The sequence below is a fragment of the Giraffa tippelskirchi genome, chromosome 7, assembly GCF_054371585.1.
Source record: "Giraffa tippelskirchi isolate mGirTip1 chromosome 7, T2T-mGirTip1v1.2.pri, whole genome shotgun sequence".
Taxonomy (NCBI): Eukaryota; Metazoa; Chordata; class Mammalia; order Artiodactyla; family Giraffidae; genus Giraffa; species Giraffa tippelskirchi.
This window is the reverse complement of record NC_137281.1, coordinates 7,546,608-7,565,255: the sequence shown is the minus strand read 5'-3', so window position 1 is coordinate 7,565,255 and position 18,648 is coordinate 7,546,608. Positions and strand designations below refer to the sequence as shown.

Sequence of the window (18,648 nt, the reverse complement as noted above, 5' to 3'; positions counted from 1 at the left end):
GTTTGCTGCTGCGCTAGCTGATTGGCCCTCAACCCTGTCAATCCGAAGCTTGAGGCCCCAGAGTTGGAGTGGGAGGGAAGACGGTCGATAAGGAAGAAAGGAAGCATGGGGAACGTGTGGTTGCCCGAAGAAGTGTTAAAAGAGTTTTGCAATCGCTTTAGCGAGCAGGCTCTGGGTAAAAGGAGGAGGAGCCAGGAGGCGAGAGGAATGGACGCGGCCTCGGCGCGTGGGCGGGGCCTAAAAAGTGACACCACGCCCCACCACGAGAGTTTGCATATTTATAAAGAACCACCGAGATTTTTGGATGACTTGGCAGTCTAGAGGGGCCAGAACACTTCGTTCCTAGCGCGTTTCCGTTTCCGCTAGGATATTGGCGGTTGGTGAGCATCATGGCAACCGTGGTGAGTGTCGGCGTGCTGAGGGCTGAGGAGTCTCAAGCAGGGGGCTGGACGGGGACTCTTGGATCTTAGTGGAGAGGAGGCTGAGGACCTAGACTCCTGGGTCTGAGGAAGGAGGGAGCTGGGGGCCCCGGCTTCTGGATCTGAAGGAGGAAAAAAGAAGAGAGACTAGGATCCCAGCATCCTGGGTTCAGGTGAATATTTACTGTATCAGTGGTCAAATCGGACTCCATCATCTTGTAGGAACGAACTCCAACTTCCAATCCCCTGGGCGCAACCAGTGGCCAGTTCTGCAGTCCTTTGCTCTTAAGTCTGATTAGTGTTGTAGTGTCTTGGGCTCCAAGCCATACAACAGTCTTGGGTTGTTGATGGTGTGAGTGGTACCTGATTACAAGGGAGAAACACAGGCGGGGAGTTTTAGATCGTGGAGTTGCTTACTGAGTCTTGAGCCAAAAGAAAGAGTGTTGAGAACGCAGAGTCGAAAATGGTTGGGGGCACAGAGGCTTGAGATTTTGTCATAGAATTGTTTCAACTGGTTCCCATGCGTGTGGATAAAGTATTGGAAGTATAAGGGAATGGTAGGGGCAGAGTTTTGTAATGACCTCTGTTTCCGTGCGGTCAGTGGGCAGCAGGGTATTAGGAGAGGCTTATGGTGAAAGGAAAAGTTTTGTAGGAGGCAGGTCTGTTTATGTTGGGATGACTAAAGGTTGGGATTCCTGGATCAATGTCTCTTTTCTGTCTCAAGTAGTGTCTGATAGGTTGTGTAGGAGTGAGTGGGAGTATGTACTCAACCTTCTGGCAGTGGTTTGGGGGCAGTAACCAACCCTCCTGTGAGGAAGAGTGAGTGGGAAGGGTCACAAACAGCAAGGGAGGAGGCATGTGACCTAATGATGATCAGAAAGTCTGAACTCTTGCTTCCAGAGAGAGGAGGGTTTTCCTTGGGTCCTATGACTGTATCTTCTCTCATTCTGGTTAGGAGACCTGTGAGCAGAAAGAGGGTTGTGGGCAGGTGGCCAAGGAGTTGGGTCAGTATGCTGGCTTCTTTGGCCTCCTTTCTGTATTCACCCTGGAGAGCCACTGATCTACTTTATATCTCTGGATTTATCTATTCTGGACATTGCATATAAATAGAATCATGACAGGTGACCTTTTGTGTCTGGCTTCTTTGACTCAGCATAGTGTGTTCAAGGTTCACCCTTGTAGCGTGGATCAGGGGTTCATACCTTTTTATGGCTGAATAATATTCTGCTGTATGGCTACCCCATATTTTGTTTATCTGTTCATCTGCTGATGGATATTTTGGGTTATGAATAACACTGCCATGAGTATCTGAGAGATCTCCACTGGGTTCTTGAATTATCCCAGGCAGCATTTACTGATCTCTCCCCACTTCATGAGAAGGGATAGTGTCTGACTTTGCTCTTTGGAGAGCTGGGGACACAGGAGGCCTCAGTACCTGCTTGTTGAATGAGGTCAGGATGTCATTCATTCAAACCTCAAACACTGAGCCCCGAGGTAAAGCAGTGAGATGTGTGCTGTGCCCTTCATGGGATAGAGCATCCATTGGAGCTGAGAACATTGATCCAACAGTCTCTCTTATGGGCGTGAGATTGACCTACGAGGAGAGGCCCTTCCTTCTGCTTGGACATCCAGAGACCCTAGAACTAGCCAGGCAGGGGCTGAGGTGAGGGAGGGCCTCCCTTAATGACTGATGCTTGATGTAATTCAGTGAGAAGCGGGGGAGAGCAGGACCCAGGGACCTGCACATGCAGAGGCCCCGTGACAGAGAGCTGGGACTGACAGTGTCATGGGCTCAACCCACCAGCCTTAGTGGGTGATTGCCAAGAAGGGTCTGGTGTTTGGGCTGCCAGCCTGCCTCTGGGGAGGAGAGAAGAGGACTCTTTCGTGGGAGGAGGGCAGGAGGGACAGTGGAGGGGGCAGTGACAGCTAGGACCACAAAGTCTGTACTGACGCCTCTTCCTCCAACCCCAGACAGCCACAACCAAGGTTCCAGAGATCCGTGATGTGACAAGGATTGAGCGTATTGGTGAGTGAGCATGGTTCCAGAATGGGCCCTAGTGTCTGCCTGCCCTCTGTGCCCTTGACAGAGCCCACCTACCCAGGACCCCCAAGAGGGGGAAGTCCCACACACCATCCGCCCATCTCTCCCCCCATCTAAGCAGGGAGGATCCTCAGTTCCAGAGCAGATCAGATGCCCGGGGGTGGGGTGGACCATTGCCAGGCCCCAACCCCTCACACCACGCATCGACAGGAGCTGGCAGGTAACCGTGTCTTCTGGTTCTTTCCCCTCATGCAGGCGCTCACTCCCACATCCGGGGGCTGGGACTCGATGATGCCTTGGAGCCACGGCAGGTAGAGCCCAGGGTGTTGGGGTGGGAAGGCTGCTCCAGGGAGGCCTCAGGTGGAGGGGACCCAGGGCTCTGGGGAATGTGGGGACTGTGTTATGACCTTCCAGATCTTCGGCTATGCTATATTTATAAAATTGAGCCACACATAGGTCTCTAAAAGATGGGGATGGAGAAAAGCCTTTTTTTCTGAAGTCCCAGCCAACAATTTGGGCCTGAAGGTGGTAGAAATGCAGTAGCAGCTCAGTAGAAAGTCACCTTCCTTATATGTTCTGTCACCTCCTACCCCAGGCTTCCCAGGGCATGGTGGGCCAGCTCGCGGCTCGGAGGGCAGCTGGTGTGGTGCTGGAAATGATCCGAGAAGGGAAAATTGCTGGTCGGGCGGTTCTCATCGCTGGCCAGCCGGGCACTGGGAAGACAGCCATTGCCATGGGTAAGGCACTTCTCCAGGCAATAGCTCTTTTGGCCTCACCAGATGATCCTCCCATGTAAGTCAGGGTCAGATTCAGCCATGTCTAACAGACAGCACAAAATGCGAGTGGCTTAAACACTAAGGGTTTGTTCTGTCACATAGAAGAATCTGAACATAGGCCAATTCAGGCTTGTTGAGCAGTCCTATGAGGGCTCCTACCTTCTTGCCTCAAGATTACTTGCTTCCATGTCAGGGACACCTCGGGTTGCAAGAAGGTGGCCTATGCTCCAGCCATCCCACCCATACTCCATTTAGGAAGAAGGAGACAGGAATTGCAATGAGGGTGTACCTCCGAGAGGTAGCTCCTTTTAAGCAGCTGTCTCAGGGCACCCACATTCTCTTGCTTATATTTTATTGACTAGAACTTAATGATCATACTCTACTGCACAGGAGAGAGAGAGACATTAAAACTTTTTTTATATTTTAATTGGGACTGCTCCCTTAGTGAAATGGGGGCTCTGGAACAAAGGAAGGTGTGAAAGATGAGCATTGTATAGACAACCAGCAGTCTCGTTTGCAGTCCATTAGTGATTTAAGAGCTTCTTACTCACAACTGTCCCTTATCCTTGTTCAGCCCTTATCTATCCTTCAAAACTGCACTCTGACATCTTTTCCTCGTTGAAGGTTTCCTGGACTCTCCTCTCTTCCCACTCACTCTCACCTTTGTGCCTGGACTGTTGGGCCAGGCAGTGAGACTCAAGGTAACAGCTAAGTCTTCAGTTAAAAAAAAGTAACACTCATATTTGGGGACACCAAGATGATTAAGACCGAAGTCCTGACTTTAAGGGGCTTCCAGCCTGGGGCAAGTGTTCGTGAACATAGTCCCGTCCGTGTAAAGAACGAGGAGGCTTCTCCTCCGATGAAGGGTGATGGGGAGAGGATGGGGTGGCGGTTGTCAGGAGGGACACCCCAGGTGAGTCAGTACTGGAACTGAGACTCGCAGGAAGTCTGGGAGTCTCCTGGACAGACAGGAGGGAGCACGATACCCAGGCGTAGAGTGTGGCATGCCTCTGGAAAGGGGACCAGGAAGAGTTGCCAGCTCCAGTGGTCAGGAGGGTTCAGTGACTTCCTGTCTGGGAGACTTGGCTCAGAGCTAGGCAGAGCCCTCAGGAAGGGGAGCTGGCAGAGAGGCCCGGAGCTTGGAGTGATGGCAGGAACTGCCTGCTGTCTGCCAGCCGACCCCAAGCCCTGGACCATAGAGGAGGCCCTTCCCTGTGCTGGTCCCAGGTCACGTGTCAGGGTCACGGTTGAGCACCAGGGCATGCCCGCCCGCCCTCATCATTGCTCCTGTGCAGCGATGTCGTCCCCTGCCAGCACTTGTTATTTATGGTTCCCATTACCCAGAGGGGCAGGCTGGCTTGGGGAGCAGCCTGGGCTTCTTAGGATAACTTGGTGCTAAGCATTGAAGCCGGGATTCGAACCTGCACAGTCTCTCTTAACCTTCTCTTTCAGCCCCTTGCCTCTACCCCTGCTCATCTCCCCCAAGCTCTTAGAGGTTGGCAGGCGGGCCCGGTATGATTGTAGGGTTGTAAAGTTTATGGTCTGGGCAGCGTGGGGTTCCAACCCAGGGCCTCCCAACGTGGCCCTCCATTGCTCGCTTTCTCCAAGTCTCCCTGTCTGCCCCGCAGCACCCAGCCCCTCTCTCCTGCTCCTCCTGTCTGAAGAAGGAGAAGAGCTGATTGGGGAGGTGTTGGGGACCTAGACCACCTACCCAAACTGCCTCCTCTCTTCCTCAGGCATGGCACAGGCCCTGGGCCCCGACACCCCGTTCACAGCCATCGCAGGCAGTGAGATCTTCTCCCTGGAGATGAGCAAGACAGAGGCGCTGACCCAGGCCTTCCGGCGCTCCATCGGCGTCCGCATCAAGTAAGCAGGAGTGATGATAGCTCCCAGCAGCCTCTGGACGCCCCCTGAGGGATGCCAGCGCGTCCTGCACCCAGGGGCTCACAGGGGTGAGCAGTTCCTGAGGGCCCAGGCCGCAGGCTATCTCCTTAGATCTGTTCTCTGGCCAGGGAGGAGACCGAGATCATCGAAGGGGAGGTGGTGGAGATCCAGATTGATCGACCGGCCACGGGGACGGTGAGTCTGCTCCCGAGTCTAGGCTGCCCCAAGGGCTGGAGGGTGGGAGTGCCGGCTCTGCACTGAGATCAGAATCCAATGGAAGGTTCGAGATGCAGCTTAGAGTCAGCCATATGCCGGCAAGAGAGGGTCAGTTGAATTGACGGCGGTTTGTCCGTTTGTGAGGGGCGCTGTGAGCTAAGTGGTGGAACAATGGAAAAGGATATGGAGAAGAACATATATATGCCTAACTGAATCACTTTGCTGTACAGCAGAAATTAACACAATATTGTAAATCAACTATACTTGAAAAAAAACAACCAAGTGATGGAATGACAGAGGAGGTCGTGAAGTTTCTCACGGTTAATTCCTAATAGTTAGGCTTACAGACCTGTTGGATTTATAAATCCTAGTGCCTCAACTGTACTCCAATAAAAATTAATTAACAAGACTTTCCTGGTTGTCCAGTGGTTAGGACTCCGCGATTCCACCACAGGTTCAGTCCCTGGTCAGGGAGCTAAGATCCTACATGCCCCTCGGCCATAAAACCAAGACAACGCAGAAGCAATATTGTAACAAATTCAATAAGGACTTTAAAAAATGGTCCACATAAAAAAAAAAATCTTTAAAAAAAGATTAAAAAAACCCTAAAACTTAGCCAGCACCCCCACCCCTGCCCCTTCCTTCTGCCTCTTTCTGCAGTACCCCATAGAAACAGCCGCCCTCACCTGTCTGAGTTTCATTAGCTTTTATCACCCAACTGTGTATTCCAAGATTGCCCATTTTAAAAACTTCATGTCTTTTAAGTCTTCTTTCACAGTCTGGTTTCCCCTTCATCTCTATCTCTCTTTGTCTTGCAGTTTTTCTGTGGGTCTCTTGTTTTTCACCAACATAAAATCACATAACATAAACTAACCATCAACCCTTTCAGAGTCGCTCCTCCTCCCCTCCCACCCCACCTGCAGTCCCTGGCAACCACAAATCTACTTCCTGCCTTAATGGATTTGCCTCTAATGGAATCCGACAATATATAACTTTTTGTGTATGTCTTCGAGGTTCATCCGTGTTTGTAGTCCTCTGTTAAATATTAAGTTTACATGTGTTAATAAAATGATAAATAAAAGAAAATCTAGAATTGCTTCAAATCCGTTGACCTAATGCATAGTCCTGCCTTCTGTTTCTGTGTCTTGTGGGAACACCCTCCTCGTTTTTCATTAGCTTCTCATTTTCAGTGGAAATAGACTTAAAGTGAATAATTGCAGTCAACTTGCACTTTTAGCACTTGTATCAGCCTCCTAAATTAGTTTTATCTATTGACAATTAAATTTTGAATTTTAAAAACAGGGTAGGGGAAGAAAAAACAAAGAAACATGGTAGGAGACTCTTTAAGTGTAGGGAAAGCTATTCCCCAGATAGTTCTTTCAATTAGAGTTTAAAGAGATGACAGAAGAAGTCCATCAAAATGATGGATCAAAATCCTCATCAAAATGAACAACCAGGGACTTCCCTGGTGGTCCAGTGGCTGGGACTCTGTGCTTCCAATGCAGGGGGCCTGGGTTCGATCCCTGGTCAGGGAATTAAGATCTGCATGCCCCAGCCAAGACCTAGCACAGCCAAAAAGAAAAACTGAAAATGAACAACCAAAACTCCCTTTAACTCCCTCCCCAAACCCACCTGCCACCTGTCCCTACAAAGGGAGCATCTCACTATGGAAACAACTCCAGGAAACAGGTGAGACAGGACATGCTGGAAAAAGCCCAGACTTGGTGACTGTTTATCTTGTGGGGGGAAGTGTGACATTTTGTTTTCTTAGCTTATCTGGTGGGGAGCGTGTGTGGCATTTTTGTTTTCTTAGCTTATCTCTTGGGGATGGGGCATGGCATTTTTGTTGTCTTAGCTGTGTTTAGCTGTGTTCTTCTGGGTTTGTGATTAACAAAAGACCACCTTTTATTTGGGTATGAAAAACAAATGTTGGAGTGGGACCCCCCCTTGACCCTTCGGTGGGACCTCAGGTACCTGTTGTTTTTATAGATTTTGTCTTTTAGGTTTTTGTTTGTTTCTCTTTGGGGGGCAGGGGGGCAGTGCTCGCAGCATATGGGATCTCAGTTCTTCAGCCAGGGATCAGACCCACGCCTCCTGCATGGGAAGTGTGGAGTTTTAACCACTGGACCACCAGGGAAGTCCCTGTTTGTTCCTTTACTGGTTTTAATTTATTTATTTAGGCTGAGCCAGGTCTTAGTTGTGGCATATGGGATCTAGTTCCCTGACCAGGAATCGAACCTGGGCCCCCTGCATTAAGAGTACAGTCTTACCCACTGGACTGCCAGGCAAGTCCGTTTTATTGGATTTTTAATAACAGCTTTATTAAGGTGCAACTGACCTCCAATAAGCCACACCCTAGGAAGTTTTCAGGATTTTAGGTTTTGACATACACATACCCACAAAGCTGTCACTGAGGCTGTGACAGTGGATATCGTCATCAAGCCCCCAGCACTGCCCCATGTCATGCTGGTTCTGAAGCTGCGCTGGGGAGACATCAGGGCCCCCTCTAAACCCCTAACCTGTCACTCCTCAGGGCTCCAAAGTGGGCAAGCTGACCCTCAAGACCACAGAGATGGAGACCATATATGACCTGGGCACCAAGATGATCGAGTCCCTGACCAAGGACAAGGTCCAGGCCGGGTAAGCAGTAGGGGCCACACCCAGTGGCCAGGGTAGGGGAGCTCCGGCCCTTCGTATCCTCACCCCTGCCCTCCTTCCCCTGCCCTCCTTCCCCTGCAGGGACGTGATCACCATTGACAAGGCCACAGGAAAGATCTCCAAGCTGGGACGCTCCTTCACACGCGCTCGCGACTATGACGCCATGGGCTCCCAGGTGGGCAGGGCTCCCGGGTCCCCTCGCTCAGGCAGCAGCATGTTTCTCTCTCCCCCATCCCCAGCGCCCACAGGGTCGGCATCCTCCTGTCACCCCAGCCCTGTGTCCCTGGCCCTCCTGGTGCTTCCCCGTACCCTCCAGGACAGGCAGGGACCCTCAGCTTCCGGGTTTCTGGGGTCCTCCAGGAACCCCTGTATCCTTCAGTGCTCTGGACTGCGCGAGTCTTTACGCCTCAGGCCTGGGGTTTCTGCATAACCCCCATCTGGATTCCTAGCTCCATTCTGGGGAGCCTGTCTCCCCTCGACAGCCCCCAGGGGCCCCCACTTCATGCTCTTTTCTGCCCTTGTCTACCCCGAACCCCGCCCCGGCCCCATAGACGAAGTTCGTGCAGTGCCCAGACGGGGAGCTCCAGAAACGCAAGGAGGTGGTGCACACGGTGTCTCTCCACGAGATCGATGTCATCAACTCCCGCACCCAGGGCTTCCTGGCCCTCTTCTCAGGTGAGGCCCATCCGTCCCACCCTGCGCCGGGGGGCTCCCTCCCCTCCCCGCCATGCACCAGGACCTTTTCCCTCTCCGCCATCCCTCTTTGCCGTCTTTCGCTCTTCTCCACCTGTGGGTTTGGTTCATCTCTCCCCCTCTGTTGCCTCTCTGGGCTGTCTCTGACTCCCCAGCCGCTGTCACGTCACCACTCCAGGCTTGGTCTCTGTGTCCCCGGCGTCCCGTCTCTCTCTGCCTTCGTCCATCGCCCTCCCCCACCCCCGGCCCTGGATCCCTGTCTCCTCTCTGACACCCTGCCCCCCCAACTCCTGCCTCCCGCAGGCGACACAGGGGAAATCAAGTCCGAAGTCCGGGAGCAGATCAATGCCAAGGTGGCCGAGTGGCGGGAGGAGGGCAAGGCGGAGATCATCCCCGGCGTGAGTACCCGGGCCAGGCCAGGTGGGGGGACATGGGAGAAGAGGGGCGCGGGAGGTGGGTGTGACAACCGCCCAATGGCCCCCAGGTGCTGTTCATCGATGAGGTCCACATGCTGGACATTGAGAGTTTCTCCTTCCTCAACCGGGCCCTGGAGAGTGACATGGCGCCTGTCCTCATCATGGCTACCAACCGCGGCATCACCCGGTGAGCCCCCGCCGGCCCCTGAGGAGGCCCCTGGGAGAACAGGGAGCAAGTTGCTTACACTTCACTGCTTAACAGGAATACAGGGAACAAAACTTGGTATTTCTCTTGACCTAAGGGTAGAGTGGAAAAATCCCTGAGACAGAAAGACTACCAGACACCGTAAAACTTGGGAACCCCTGCCGCAGGGTTTTGCTGTGCCCAGTTCTCCCTGCTGGCTCTTGCTCACCTCCTCTTCAGAAGTCCACAGGAAGGGAGAAGGCAGTGGGGGCCAAAGAGCTCACAGAGCCTGGGGCCTGAAGGCTGCACGCAGCACGGCACCCTGGACGCATTGCCCAGGGCAGCTCGGGTGCAAGCCTGCGGCCTTGTGCCAGCTGAAGCACAGGGAAGAAATGGGCGTGACTGCCAGGGATAAGGGCAGGTTGTCCCTGGCTCTTGGCTCAGCCTTTCCTCAAAAGGAGCTCAGGAGCTGGATATCGTCTCAGCCCCATTCCATTCCATTCCTCTCGCCACAAAACACGTACTGCAGGGCCTGTGGGATCTTAGTTCACCAACCAGGGATCTAACCCGCACCCCCTGCGTTGGAAGCTGGAGTCTTAATCACTGGACCACCAGGGAAGCCCCTGATCTTACTAATTTTACTTTCTGGCCATGCCACCCGGCTTGCCACACCTTAGTTTCCCAAGCAGGACTCAAACCTGTGCCCCCTGCAGTGGAAGCACGGAGTTGTAACCACTGGACCCCCAAGGAGCTCCCTCGGCCCTGTTTTCAAGATGGGGGACAGCAAGGCCTGGTGACTTGCCCAGGGTCACGTGTGGAGGGCAGCAGGGCTGGGATTTGGTATCCAAATGAGGGTGTTTGTAGCAGCTGCAGGTCAGGCCATGGGATCACCTACGAGGGGCTGCAAACCCAGTCACTCCTCATTATCCTGCAGATTCCGTATTTGTGATTCTGTTTACTTGCTACAGATGATCTGTAGCCCCCAAATCGATATTTGCCACACTTTGGCGGTCATTCACAGATGTGTGCAAGGCAGAGAAAAATTGAATGACCCACGGCAGACAGTCCAGGCGAGGGTCAAAGCAGGCAGTGCTCCGCCTCCTAGTTTCAGCTCACGTGCTGTAATCAAGCATCCTTTTCTTGATCTGCTTGTTGCCACAGGCATCACACTGTATGCTGTTTGTTCCTGATGGCTTTGCAGTTTAAAGTGGCCCACAAGGGACTTCCTGGCAGTCCAGTGGTTGGGAGTCCACACTTCCAAAGCAGGGAGCAAGGGTTCGATCCCTGGTTGGAAAACTAGGATTCCACATGTTGTGTGGAGCAGCCAAAAACTCAAAATAAACAAATCATAAAATGTCCCCCAGCTGTCGAATGTCTCTGAGCATGGCAGGGATGGGCTGTATGGAGAAAACACGTGTTAGATAGCATCTGTCAGGCACAAGTTCAGAGGCTGTGGGCATGAGTTCAGTGTGAAAAATCAACAATATATACTGAATCGTCTTTAAACAGAAACACCCGAAACCAGGCTATCTGGTGGCCAAAAATTGTGACAGAGGCTGCCAAGAGCCTAGCCGTGTATTACTGTTTCCTCCAAGGGCAGTGGTTCAGTACTTGCTAATTGAGTGATCGCCCCCAAGTTATAGATCACAGCTCCCACACGTAACAGGAATCTGCTATTTCCTGGCGCCCGCCACATGCCTGACCTTGTGCTGGGCCAGGTGCAGTGGAGGTACAGGGTGGGCCCAGTCCCTCCCTTGTGGAGCTCTGGGTCCAGCAGAGGAATGGGACCTTGATCCAGTAATCCAAGACCTAGATCTCTTAGCTCAGACCAGCCTGGCTCGGGGCGGGGGCGGCTACCATGTCAGGCAGTGACGCCAGCCCGTGACACCAGCCCGAAGCTGAAGGCTCAGTGCTATTTGGCCCAGTGAGTGGGCTGTGGCGGAGGGGTGGGTGGGGTGGGGTGTTCTGAGTGTAGACAAGGGAGAGCCTGGTTTTAGGAGCATCACCCTGATGGCCCTCCCTTCCTCCTCCTCTCCAGGATCCGGGGCACCAGCTACCAGAGCCCCCACGGCATCCCCATTGACCTGCTGGACCGTCTGCTCATCGTCTCCACCTCCCCCTACAGCGAGAAAGACACAAAGCAGATCCTTCGCATCCGGTGCGGGCGGGACCAGGCTGCCGGCCTGAGGGGCTGGTGTCCACCCTGCTTGACACATGGGGACCACTGAGGTCTTCCGGGGAGGTCACTGGGCCTGCCAGAAGCAGGGCTGGGCGGGGCATCCGAGCAGTGGCCTCTGATGGGGGAGCGGGGCTCTTTGGACAAGGGAGGGGCTGTGCGGTTGCCTGGCACTGGGGAAAGAGCCCTGAAAGGGGGAAGCGCGGGAGGCCGGAGGTTGAGGTCCAGCTGCTGCCTCGGTGGCCCTTCTCACTCCGCGTTCTGGGCTTCCGAGGATTCTGACTCCTCATGGCTCCGTCCCTGGCTGAACACCCCTGCCCCTCACTGCCCGCAGGTGTGAGGAGGAAGACGTGGAGATGAGTGAGGACGCCTACACAGTGCTGACCCGCATTGGGCTAGAGACCTCGCTGCGCTATGCCATCCAGCTCATCACGGCTGCCAGCCTGGTGTGCCGGAAACGCAAGGTGAGCCGCCGAGTCCACCCAGCGTCAGAGGAGTGAGTGGTCCACACGCTACTCCCAGGGCTTTCCCTGGGCAGTTGCATTTATTTCCAGAACCTAAAAGTTTTCGAAGGCAGGGAACTTCAGGCCCTTGGATTTATTTCTGTGGCTCTCAGCCTGACGTATGGGAGGTGCTGGGTATCTGTTGGCTGCCAGTTGATGCTGTTAAGTCCATTTTACAGATGAAGAAACTGAGGGATGGAGCGGTGGGGCCCACAGCCAGGAGGTGGCCATGGCGGGACGTGACCTGGCCCCAGAGTCCCCACCCTGACCTGGCCCCTGGGTGGGGCCCCACTGAGGTCTCATGCCCCCATCAGGGCACCGAGGTGCAGGTGGACGACATCAAGCGGGTCTACTCGCTCTTCCTGGATGAGTCACGCTCCACGCAGTACATGAAGGAATACCAAGATGCCTTCCTCTTCAACGAGCTCAGTGAGTGTCCCCCACCGTGCCTGCCCCAGAGAGGGAGGAGGGAGCCCTGGCCCTGCCTGCTGGGCCGCACTGACCACGTGGCTTTCCTTCTCCCCACAGAAGGCGAAACCATGGACACCTCCTGAGCTGATCACCCTTCCCCCCCACCCCCACCCCCGTTTTCTACTAGAGTTCTGACACTGTGACTTTGTATAAAATGGTTCTGAAACTGGACCCATCGTGTGTGTGTGTGTGTGTGTGCGCGTGCGCACACAAATGGGAGCACACACCCTAGCCCCCAGAAAAACAACCCCAGAGTGCAGTTTGAGAAGTCTTTATTGGGAAGGGAGGGGAGGAGCGTCTGCTGGCTCCGGGAGTTATGGTGGGCATGGGAGGTTGAAGTGGGGCATCCTTAGAGGAAGAGGATGCCTGGAAGCGGGGGGTGGTCACAGGCCAAGGGTTGGGATCTGGGACCCCCGCAGTCAGTGCTGCTGAGACGGCAGGGCCCACAGTGACAGGTGAGGGCCACGGGGAAGGAGACCATTGGGTCCACTCCAGGTGGGCAGCCGGGGAGCCGAATGGAGGCGAAGCGCAGCTCGTGGTAGGTGCACACCCGCTGGGGCATGGGCGGCAGGATGACGGGCAGTATCCGCTTCTGGAGGGCAGGGAGCTTGAGTGTCTCCGTGAGGCCGAGCTCTCCCCCGAGCTCCCCCACTGCACCCCACAGATGCCAGACTCGGGCGTCCAAGGGACCCTCTTTGCTCTCCCTCCCACCTGCCCAGCCCCTTCCCCAGGTGGCAGGCCACCCTTCCACCCTCAGTGCCACTTCCGGTCTTCTATGGGCCTGGCCCTGTGTAATCTGCCTGGAGCTGAGGTGGCGGCACCCGCCCACCCTCGGCAGCTCACCATGCTGGGGCAGTAGCCAGCGCAGATGCTGGTGGTGAAAGTGATGCAGACAGGACAGGCCTCCTTCTCAGCTGCCAGGGTGGCGTTGATGGGCTGGCACAGCGGCCGCAGTGGCCCCCTGGATGCCCACACGCCAGCCACGCTCAGCAGCAGCCACAGCAGCAGCCCCTGGGACAAGGCCATTGCCTCAGGGCCAGCCAGAGCCCTCACCCCACCCCCTGAACCCTGTGTGCACATGTTCAGGGACCCAGCTCCTGTGCCTGCCACCTTCCATTCAAAGATTTCCCATCCCCATGACCAGGGACCCCAGACACCCCAACACCTCAGGCCCCACCTGCTGCCCTCCTCCCACCAGGAAGCCTACTGTTCTCTCCACAACCTTCTAGAAAGAGGCCTCCTTCACCAGGTCCCCGGACTCTCCCACTTCCTGCCAACTGTGGCCTGGATGGCGTCACAAGGGGCCCTACAGCCTTACCTGGAGCATCTCCATCCTTGGTGCCTCCCCTGCTGTGTTTACCTGGTTTTATACCTGCAGGCTGTGGGGGCGGCAAGGCCACCGGGGGTGGCAGCATGGTGGGGTAACCTGGACACTAATCTCCCCGGGGGCGAGAGGCAGACAAGGTCAGGGAGAGGCAAGAGTGGCTCAATGGCGCACCCCTCCCCCCACTCCCTGAGTGGCTCCCGCACCATGAAGCAGAAGACACCCAAGGAGAAGGTGACTTCACAGATTCAATCCCCAGGTGCTAGGGAGGTCGTGATAGGAGTGCAAGAAATCGGATATTGGAGGTCCTCAGCTGTGCGGCTTGCCTTGTGAGCGCGCCTGTACCCGTCACACCGCCCCTCTAACAATTCTCCGATGGTGATTGGCTGCAGCCTCAGCCCTGCCGCTGGCCAAAGCCTGAGTCCGACTTCTTAGTAGGGGCGTGTGGGGTCGCAGAGTCGGACATGACTGAAGTGACTTAGCAGCAGCAGCAGCAGGAGCTTCAATATCGGGTTCTGTGGCCAGAGGTAGTGGGGGTCCACTCGCACCGCCCCCCCAAAAAGGATTCAGCGGGAATCCCACCTGCCCCACACTCGGGCCCCAAAAGCCAGGATGCCGGAACCAAACCCAGCAAAGAGCGTGATTTAGACTCTTTAACTCATCGAGTAAGATAAGCTGTGCCCCTTCGGCCGCAGAAGACATGTCCTACAGCCTCAAGGTACATTTTCCAGGCTCAGTCCTGCCCCCGCAATTGAGTGGATGTTAGATTCGCCCCGCCCGAGGGCCCAGATCTGACCCGCCCTCAGATGGGAGGGGGCCTCTTAGCCCAGTGAGCCCCGCCCAGTGAGCCAGTCTTCCAGGCTCGGCCGCCTAGCCTCGGGGGCGTGTCCAGGGCGGGGCTGGCTGGTCTGATTCAGACCAACGCTGGCTTCAAGCTGCCGTAGTTGGAGTTCTCCGTGCTGTAGGCATGAGGCACGCTGTAGATGCCTGACAAGGGCTTCCAGTGGGGGCCGCCCCAGGGCAGCTCCAGCGGGCAGAAACGGTCCAGCCGGCGGAGTGGGTGCAGCGGGAGGTTGTAGGATTCCTGAGCCAGAGTCAGCGCCCCGCGGTGCGGCACGACTGGCATTATCGGGCGGCCGCGAGGCAAGCGGATATTCGGCGGCTGGGGTGGCCGAGAGGAGGACGGACAGGGCAGCTGCTTCTGGCTGTGGCCGCCGGCCTGGGGCGTCTCCCCGAAGTTTGAGGTCATCGAATCCTTGAGAGGGTAGCTTGACAACTCCTTCCTGTTGGGTTGGGGTGGAGGCAGGATGGGGGGGGCACAGCTGGATCCTCGAGGACACATTTGTAGGAGTCTGGGACCCTTTAGGAGGCATAGGACTGGGGAGTTATCTGGGGATTCATACACCAAAAGAGGCCGGCCTTAGACCCTCAGGATCATGCCCTCAGATCCGAAACTCCCTCTTAGGCCCTTTGCGGGCTCCTTGTTCCTGAGAGTTGACACTAAGTAAACCAGGGCGCTTAAAGAGGTAGGGGCTGGGTCTGAATTTCGGGCTCTTGCCCGCGCAGGGACTGAAGGCCGAGACTACTGAGTCAGAGAGAGGGGAGTCAACACCGGGGGTCTCGGCGTCCCACCGGTCTTTGCGGGGGTTGTGCAGGGGGGACGGGGCCAAGCGAGGACCCAGGCTCACTTCGAATAGGGCCGAAAGTCCCGGGCTGAAGTGGTCAGATAGAGCTGATGGCGGTCCAGTATGCCCCGGTCAGAAATTGTGAAAGGCCGGCCGGCCAGCTCGGGGTTCTTGGTCCAAGGGATTAGAGCCTGAGGAAGATCGGGGGAGGAGGAATGAGCAAGAAGACTTTCATAACCCGTTCCATGCCCTGGGTGCCAGACTGAGAATTCCTCTTTCTTAGGTCTCAACAGCCCCTCTGAGCCAGGCGCTGATACCCGCCCCAGAATCAGAATCCTCGGTCAATTGCACGTCAGTGCACTTCAACTTCGCGCCTCAAGTCAGAACCCTGACTAGCCTCACCTCCAAAATCCAAGTATTCTACCCACCAAGCCTCCAATCACTGAAAGACCTCCCTGGCTCCTCCCCTAGATTGGTCCCGCCACTGGAATTCAGCAGAAACCATTCCTCCTTACTTCACCCTAAGAGGAGAAACCAGCCCTTTCTCCGGTACCAAACCCGCCTCAGAATATTCGAGCTCCGCCCACGAGTACTTTAGGCTGCGTAGCTCCGCCCCTAGCTCCTAGGCCCGCCCCAGGATTTGCTAGATCCGCCTCAGAGCTGGGCTTTCGCGTTTCCAGTCCCCGCCTCCTCCTGGCTCCTCTTCTGAAGTATCAAACCCCTCCCCTAGTCTACGCAACTTCAGATTCGGTCCCATTCTTTAGCCCCTAGACTTAATTTCTTCTGACCCGGCGCTAGGGTCTCAGTCCGGTTCCTAGCGTCTGAGCTCCCTCCCACCGCCCCAGGTGCTCAAAGTTCTGCCAGATCCTGCCACTGCGGTTCTCCGCTACCTGGGAAGGGCCCCCTCGGTGGTGGTCCGCAAGCTCTAGAGGCTGGGGCCCGAAGTAGGCGGTGGGGCCCCGGTCCCGGTCGGGCCAGCCGCCGTACTGCGCTTTCGTCTCACTGCACTGGTGCTTGGTGATCAGAGGGAGGCGCCAGCCACGATGTCTGAGCTGAGAGAAGGCGACGCGGGGACCCAACGTGAGGGTGCTTGGGATTCTAGTGCAGCCCCCAGCCCTGTCTACCCCGGACTTGGGCATCCCGGAACCTTACTTTTTCCCCTAAATCCTTGATCCCCACAGTCCGGGTGGGGTCCGCAGGTTCTGGGGCCTTGGGCTGTGCGTAGGGCCCTCCGTGGGTCTTGGGCACGAGAGCTGAGCCCGAGGTTGTCTCCCATCTGCTGATGACCTCGTCGAAAGCCCAGATATGCAAACCCTGCTTTGCGGCCGGGGGCAGAGGCTCCGCGACCGTGGACTGAGCAGAAGATGCGGGCCGTCAGCTGAAAGGACTCAGGAGTCTGGTCAGCTCCCAGCCCTTTCCTCCCGCCAGTTCCAGGCATCCGGGTTCGTTGGCGCCTCCTCTCTCGGCCCCAGACCCTGAGACCGTCCTCCTTCAGTCAGACAGGAGTCGAAGCCCCAAATCGCCCTTTCTCTCAGCAAGTATCTGGATCCCCAGGCTCCTCTTGGCCAAGAGGCTAGGGTCCTCTCACCTGCACAGTGGGCGGGGGGAAGGAGACGGGCGGGATAAAGTGGTGGGCGACGCCACTGCTGGTGAGATGCCAGTTGGGCCAGGATCCAGGCACCTCGGTCCCAGAGATGGGGGACCATGGGGGACCGTAGCGCAGAGCTAGGGTCCGACCCGCCATGGTCCCACCCCTGCCCCGTAGCCTAGCAGGAGCAGGCTTGTTGTTGCTGTCGCCCGGGGTGACAGAACCCGCCCACCCTGAACGCAGCCAATGGAGGGCCTATTAGTGTGGGGCTGGATGGATAGAGCAAGAGACCCAGGCATGGAGGAACGGGGATTTTGAGAGAGTGCAGAGACCCCAAGGAGGGGACAAAAGCTCAGAGAAATGGTGGGGGAAGACCCAGAGGGAGAGGAGGGTAGGAAGCGGGGGTAGGGAGGGAAATAGAAATTCAGAGTTTAGAATCTGAGACCCAGAGACCGGGCAGCAGAGAGCCGGGGGCTGAGACCTGGGGGCGTGTCAGACACCCAGAAATAGAAAAACAGAGTGGAAGGAGGACGGAGTCACCCAGCACATCAGGGAATCCATGAGAAAGAGCTCCCACCCCTTTCCTATAAGGTCCCAGCCCTCTTAGCTACCTCCTCCCTCTGCCAGGACAGCCCACCTCCAGCGGCGGAGGGGGGATGGGGGTGAGGGGGTGGGTAACGATTTCCAGACTTCCCCAGGGCTCGCCCTCCCTCCCTGTGTGTGCTGAAAGAGTCGGCATCAGCTTGGGCTTCTTCTGTCCTGCCTGCCTTTGATTTGGTTGAAAACTTCCACCTGGGTATGGGGGTGGGCGAAGAGGGAGGGACCCAGAGGGAAATTCTTAGCAATAAAGAGGGGGATGCGGAAAGAGTTTTGATGAATGAGAAAAATACATACAAGAGTGAGTGAGAGACAGCGAGTGAGAAGCACGGATAGAAAGAGAGCTAGTGACCCAGAGATTATGGGACAAGAATTTAGACAGCAACATTAAAGGAGGTGGTAGAAGAGCGAGGAAACCACAGACCTAGAACACAAGATGTAGAAACAAAGGCAAAAATGTATGTGTGCATGTGCGCGAGTGTGCACATGTGTGCGGCCACTGAGTGGTAACATGTGAATGGGTGTTCTGAGGGTATGGGGTTTACCTCAGTTCTCTTGTCAGTTCCTCACTTTAAAGCCCTTTTGATCAAAGCCTCTGCCTCCTCAGTCCCCATTCTCTTCCCACCAACCCATTCTTCAGACAGAGAAAACTGAGGCTGCCTTCTGAGGCTGCCCCAGGATTCCACAGACCCCCTCATTCAGGCTTCTAGGGCCACTTATCCTATTGGATTTTCCTGGCTCATTCTAGACTGATCAGTGTCCAAATCTCCCCTGATCTCAGCCAGGGGCAGGCCAATTGGTCAAAACCTCATGTCCTACTCAAGCTGGACAATGATAAGGTCTATTTGTTTCTGAGTATATTTCAAAGGCTCGGACAGGGAAGGGGATGGAAATCTGACTCCAACTCCCCACCAAGGCCAAAATCTTAAGCATCCTGACCTCTGGTCATTCAACCTTGCTTGTACTCCTGTCATAGGTAGCTCACTACCTCAAAACAGAGCATTCTAAGCACTTGCCCCATCTGACCAAATGAGGTTTCTTATTGAACCCCAGCTCCCAACTAGTTGCCTATGTCTT

At 55.6% G+C, this 18,648-nt stretch overlaps 3 protein-coding genes and 1 non-coding gene across 5 annotated transcripts; 2 read left to right on the top strand and 2 right to left on the bottom strand.

Annotated features, from left to right (window-relative positions):
- Positions 1-364: 364 nt before the first annotated feature.
- On the top strand, positions 365-12,608 carry RUVBL2 (RuvB like AAA ATPase 2). 2 transcript variants are annotated; one of them, XM_081515291.1, is made up of 15 exons: positions 365-401; positions 2,391-2,445; positions 2,716-2,771; positions 3,056-3,197; positions 4,973-5,102; positions 5,249-5,315; positions 7,870-7,976; positions 8,076-8,169; positions 8,546-8,669; positions 8,991-9,085; positions 9,172-9,290; positions 11,326-11,445; positions 11,798-11,927; positions 12,281-12,395; positions 12,495-12,608. In XM_081515291.1, exons 1-15 carry the CDS (start codon positions 390-392, stop codon positions 12,518-12,520), a joined length of 1,392 nt encoding a protein of 463 aa, XP_081371417.1. In that variant the 5' UTR covers positions 365-389; the 3' UTR covers positions 12,521-12,608. The 2 variants fall into 2 exon arrangements, with proteins under 2 accessions (XP_081371417.1, XP_081371418.1); XM_081515292.1 differs by having other exon boundaries at positions 365-592.
- Positions 6,799-6,871, top strand: TRNAG-UCC (transfer RNA glycine (anticodon UCC)). The gene has a single exon. It is a non-coding gene; the product is annotated as a tRNA-Gly (tRNA).
- Positions 12,609-12,692: 84 nt separating the features above from the next.
- LHB (luteinizing hormone subunit beta) lies at positions 12,693-14,809 on the bottom strand. Its single transcript, XM_081515299.1, has 2 exons — positions 13,281-14,809; positions 12,693-13,029 (listed from the first exon to the last, which is right to left on the bottom strand). Exons 1-2 carry the CDS (start codon positions 13,515-13,517, stop codon positions 12,787-12,789), a joined length of 480 nt encoding a protein of 159 aa, XP_081371425.1. The 5' UTR covers positions 13,518-14,809; the 3' UTR covers positions 12,693-12,786.
- SAXO3 (stabilizer of axonemal microtubules 3) lies at positions 14,401-17,154 on the bottom strand. The gene is made up of 5 exons (XM_081515295.1): positions 16,975-17,154; positions 16,539-16,739; positions 16,277-16,438; positions 15,450-15,577; positions 14,401-15,044 (listed from the first exon to the last, which is right to left on the bottom strand). The coding sequence occupies exons 1-5, from the start codon at positions 17,128-17,130 to the stop codon at positions 14,675-14,677; spliced, it is 1,017 nt and encodes a 338-aa protein (XP_081371421.1). The 5' UTR covers positions 17,131-17,154; the 3' UTR covers positions 14,401-14,674.
- Positions 17,155-18,648: the final 1,494 nt, after the last annotated feature.

Coding starts and splice junctions, on each gene's coding strand:
- RUVBL2 (XM_081515291.1), top strand. Junction 5,103..5,248: donor TCCATCGGCGTCCGCATCAA/GTAAGCAGGAGT, acceptor TTCTCTGGCCAG/GGAGGAGACCGAGATCATCG. Junction 11,446..11,797: donor AAGCAGATCCTTCGCATCCG/GTGCGGGCGGGA, acceptor CACTGCCCGCAG/GTGTGAGGAGGAAGACGTGG.
- SAXO3 (XM_081515295.1), bottom strand. CDS start 17,130: ATGGCGGGTCGGACCCTAGCTCTGCGCTACGGTCCCCCATGGTCCCCC. Junction 16,740..16,974: donor TCCCCCCGCCCACTGTGCAG/GTGAGAGGACCC, acceptor TCTTCTGCTCAG/TCCACGGTCGCGGAGCCTCT. Junction 16,439..16,538: donor TCAAGGATTTAGGGGAAAAA/GTAAGGTTCCGG, acceptor GCCTTCTCTCAG/CTCAGACATCGTGGCTGGCG.
- LHB (XM_081515299.1), bottom strand. CDS start 13,517: ATGTGCACACAGGGTTCAGGGGGTGGGGTGAGGGCTCTGGCTGGCCCT. Junction 13,030..13,280: donor CTGGCTACTGCCCCAGCATG/GTGAGCTGCCGA, acceptor CCTGCCCTCCAG/AAGCGGATACTGCCCGTCAT.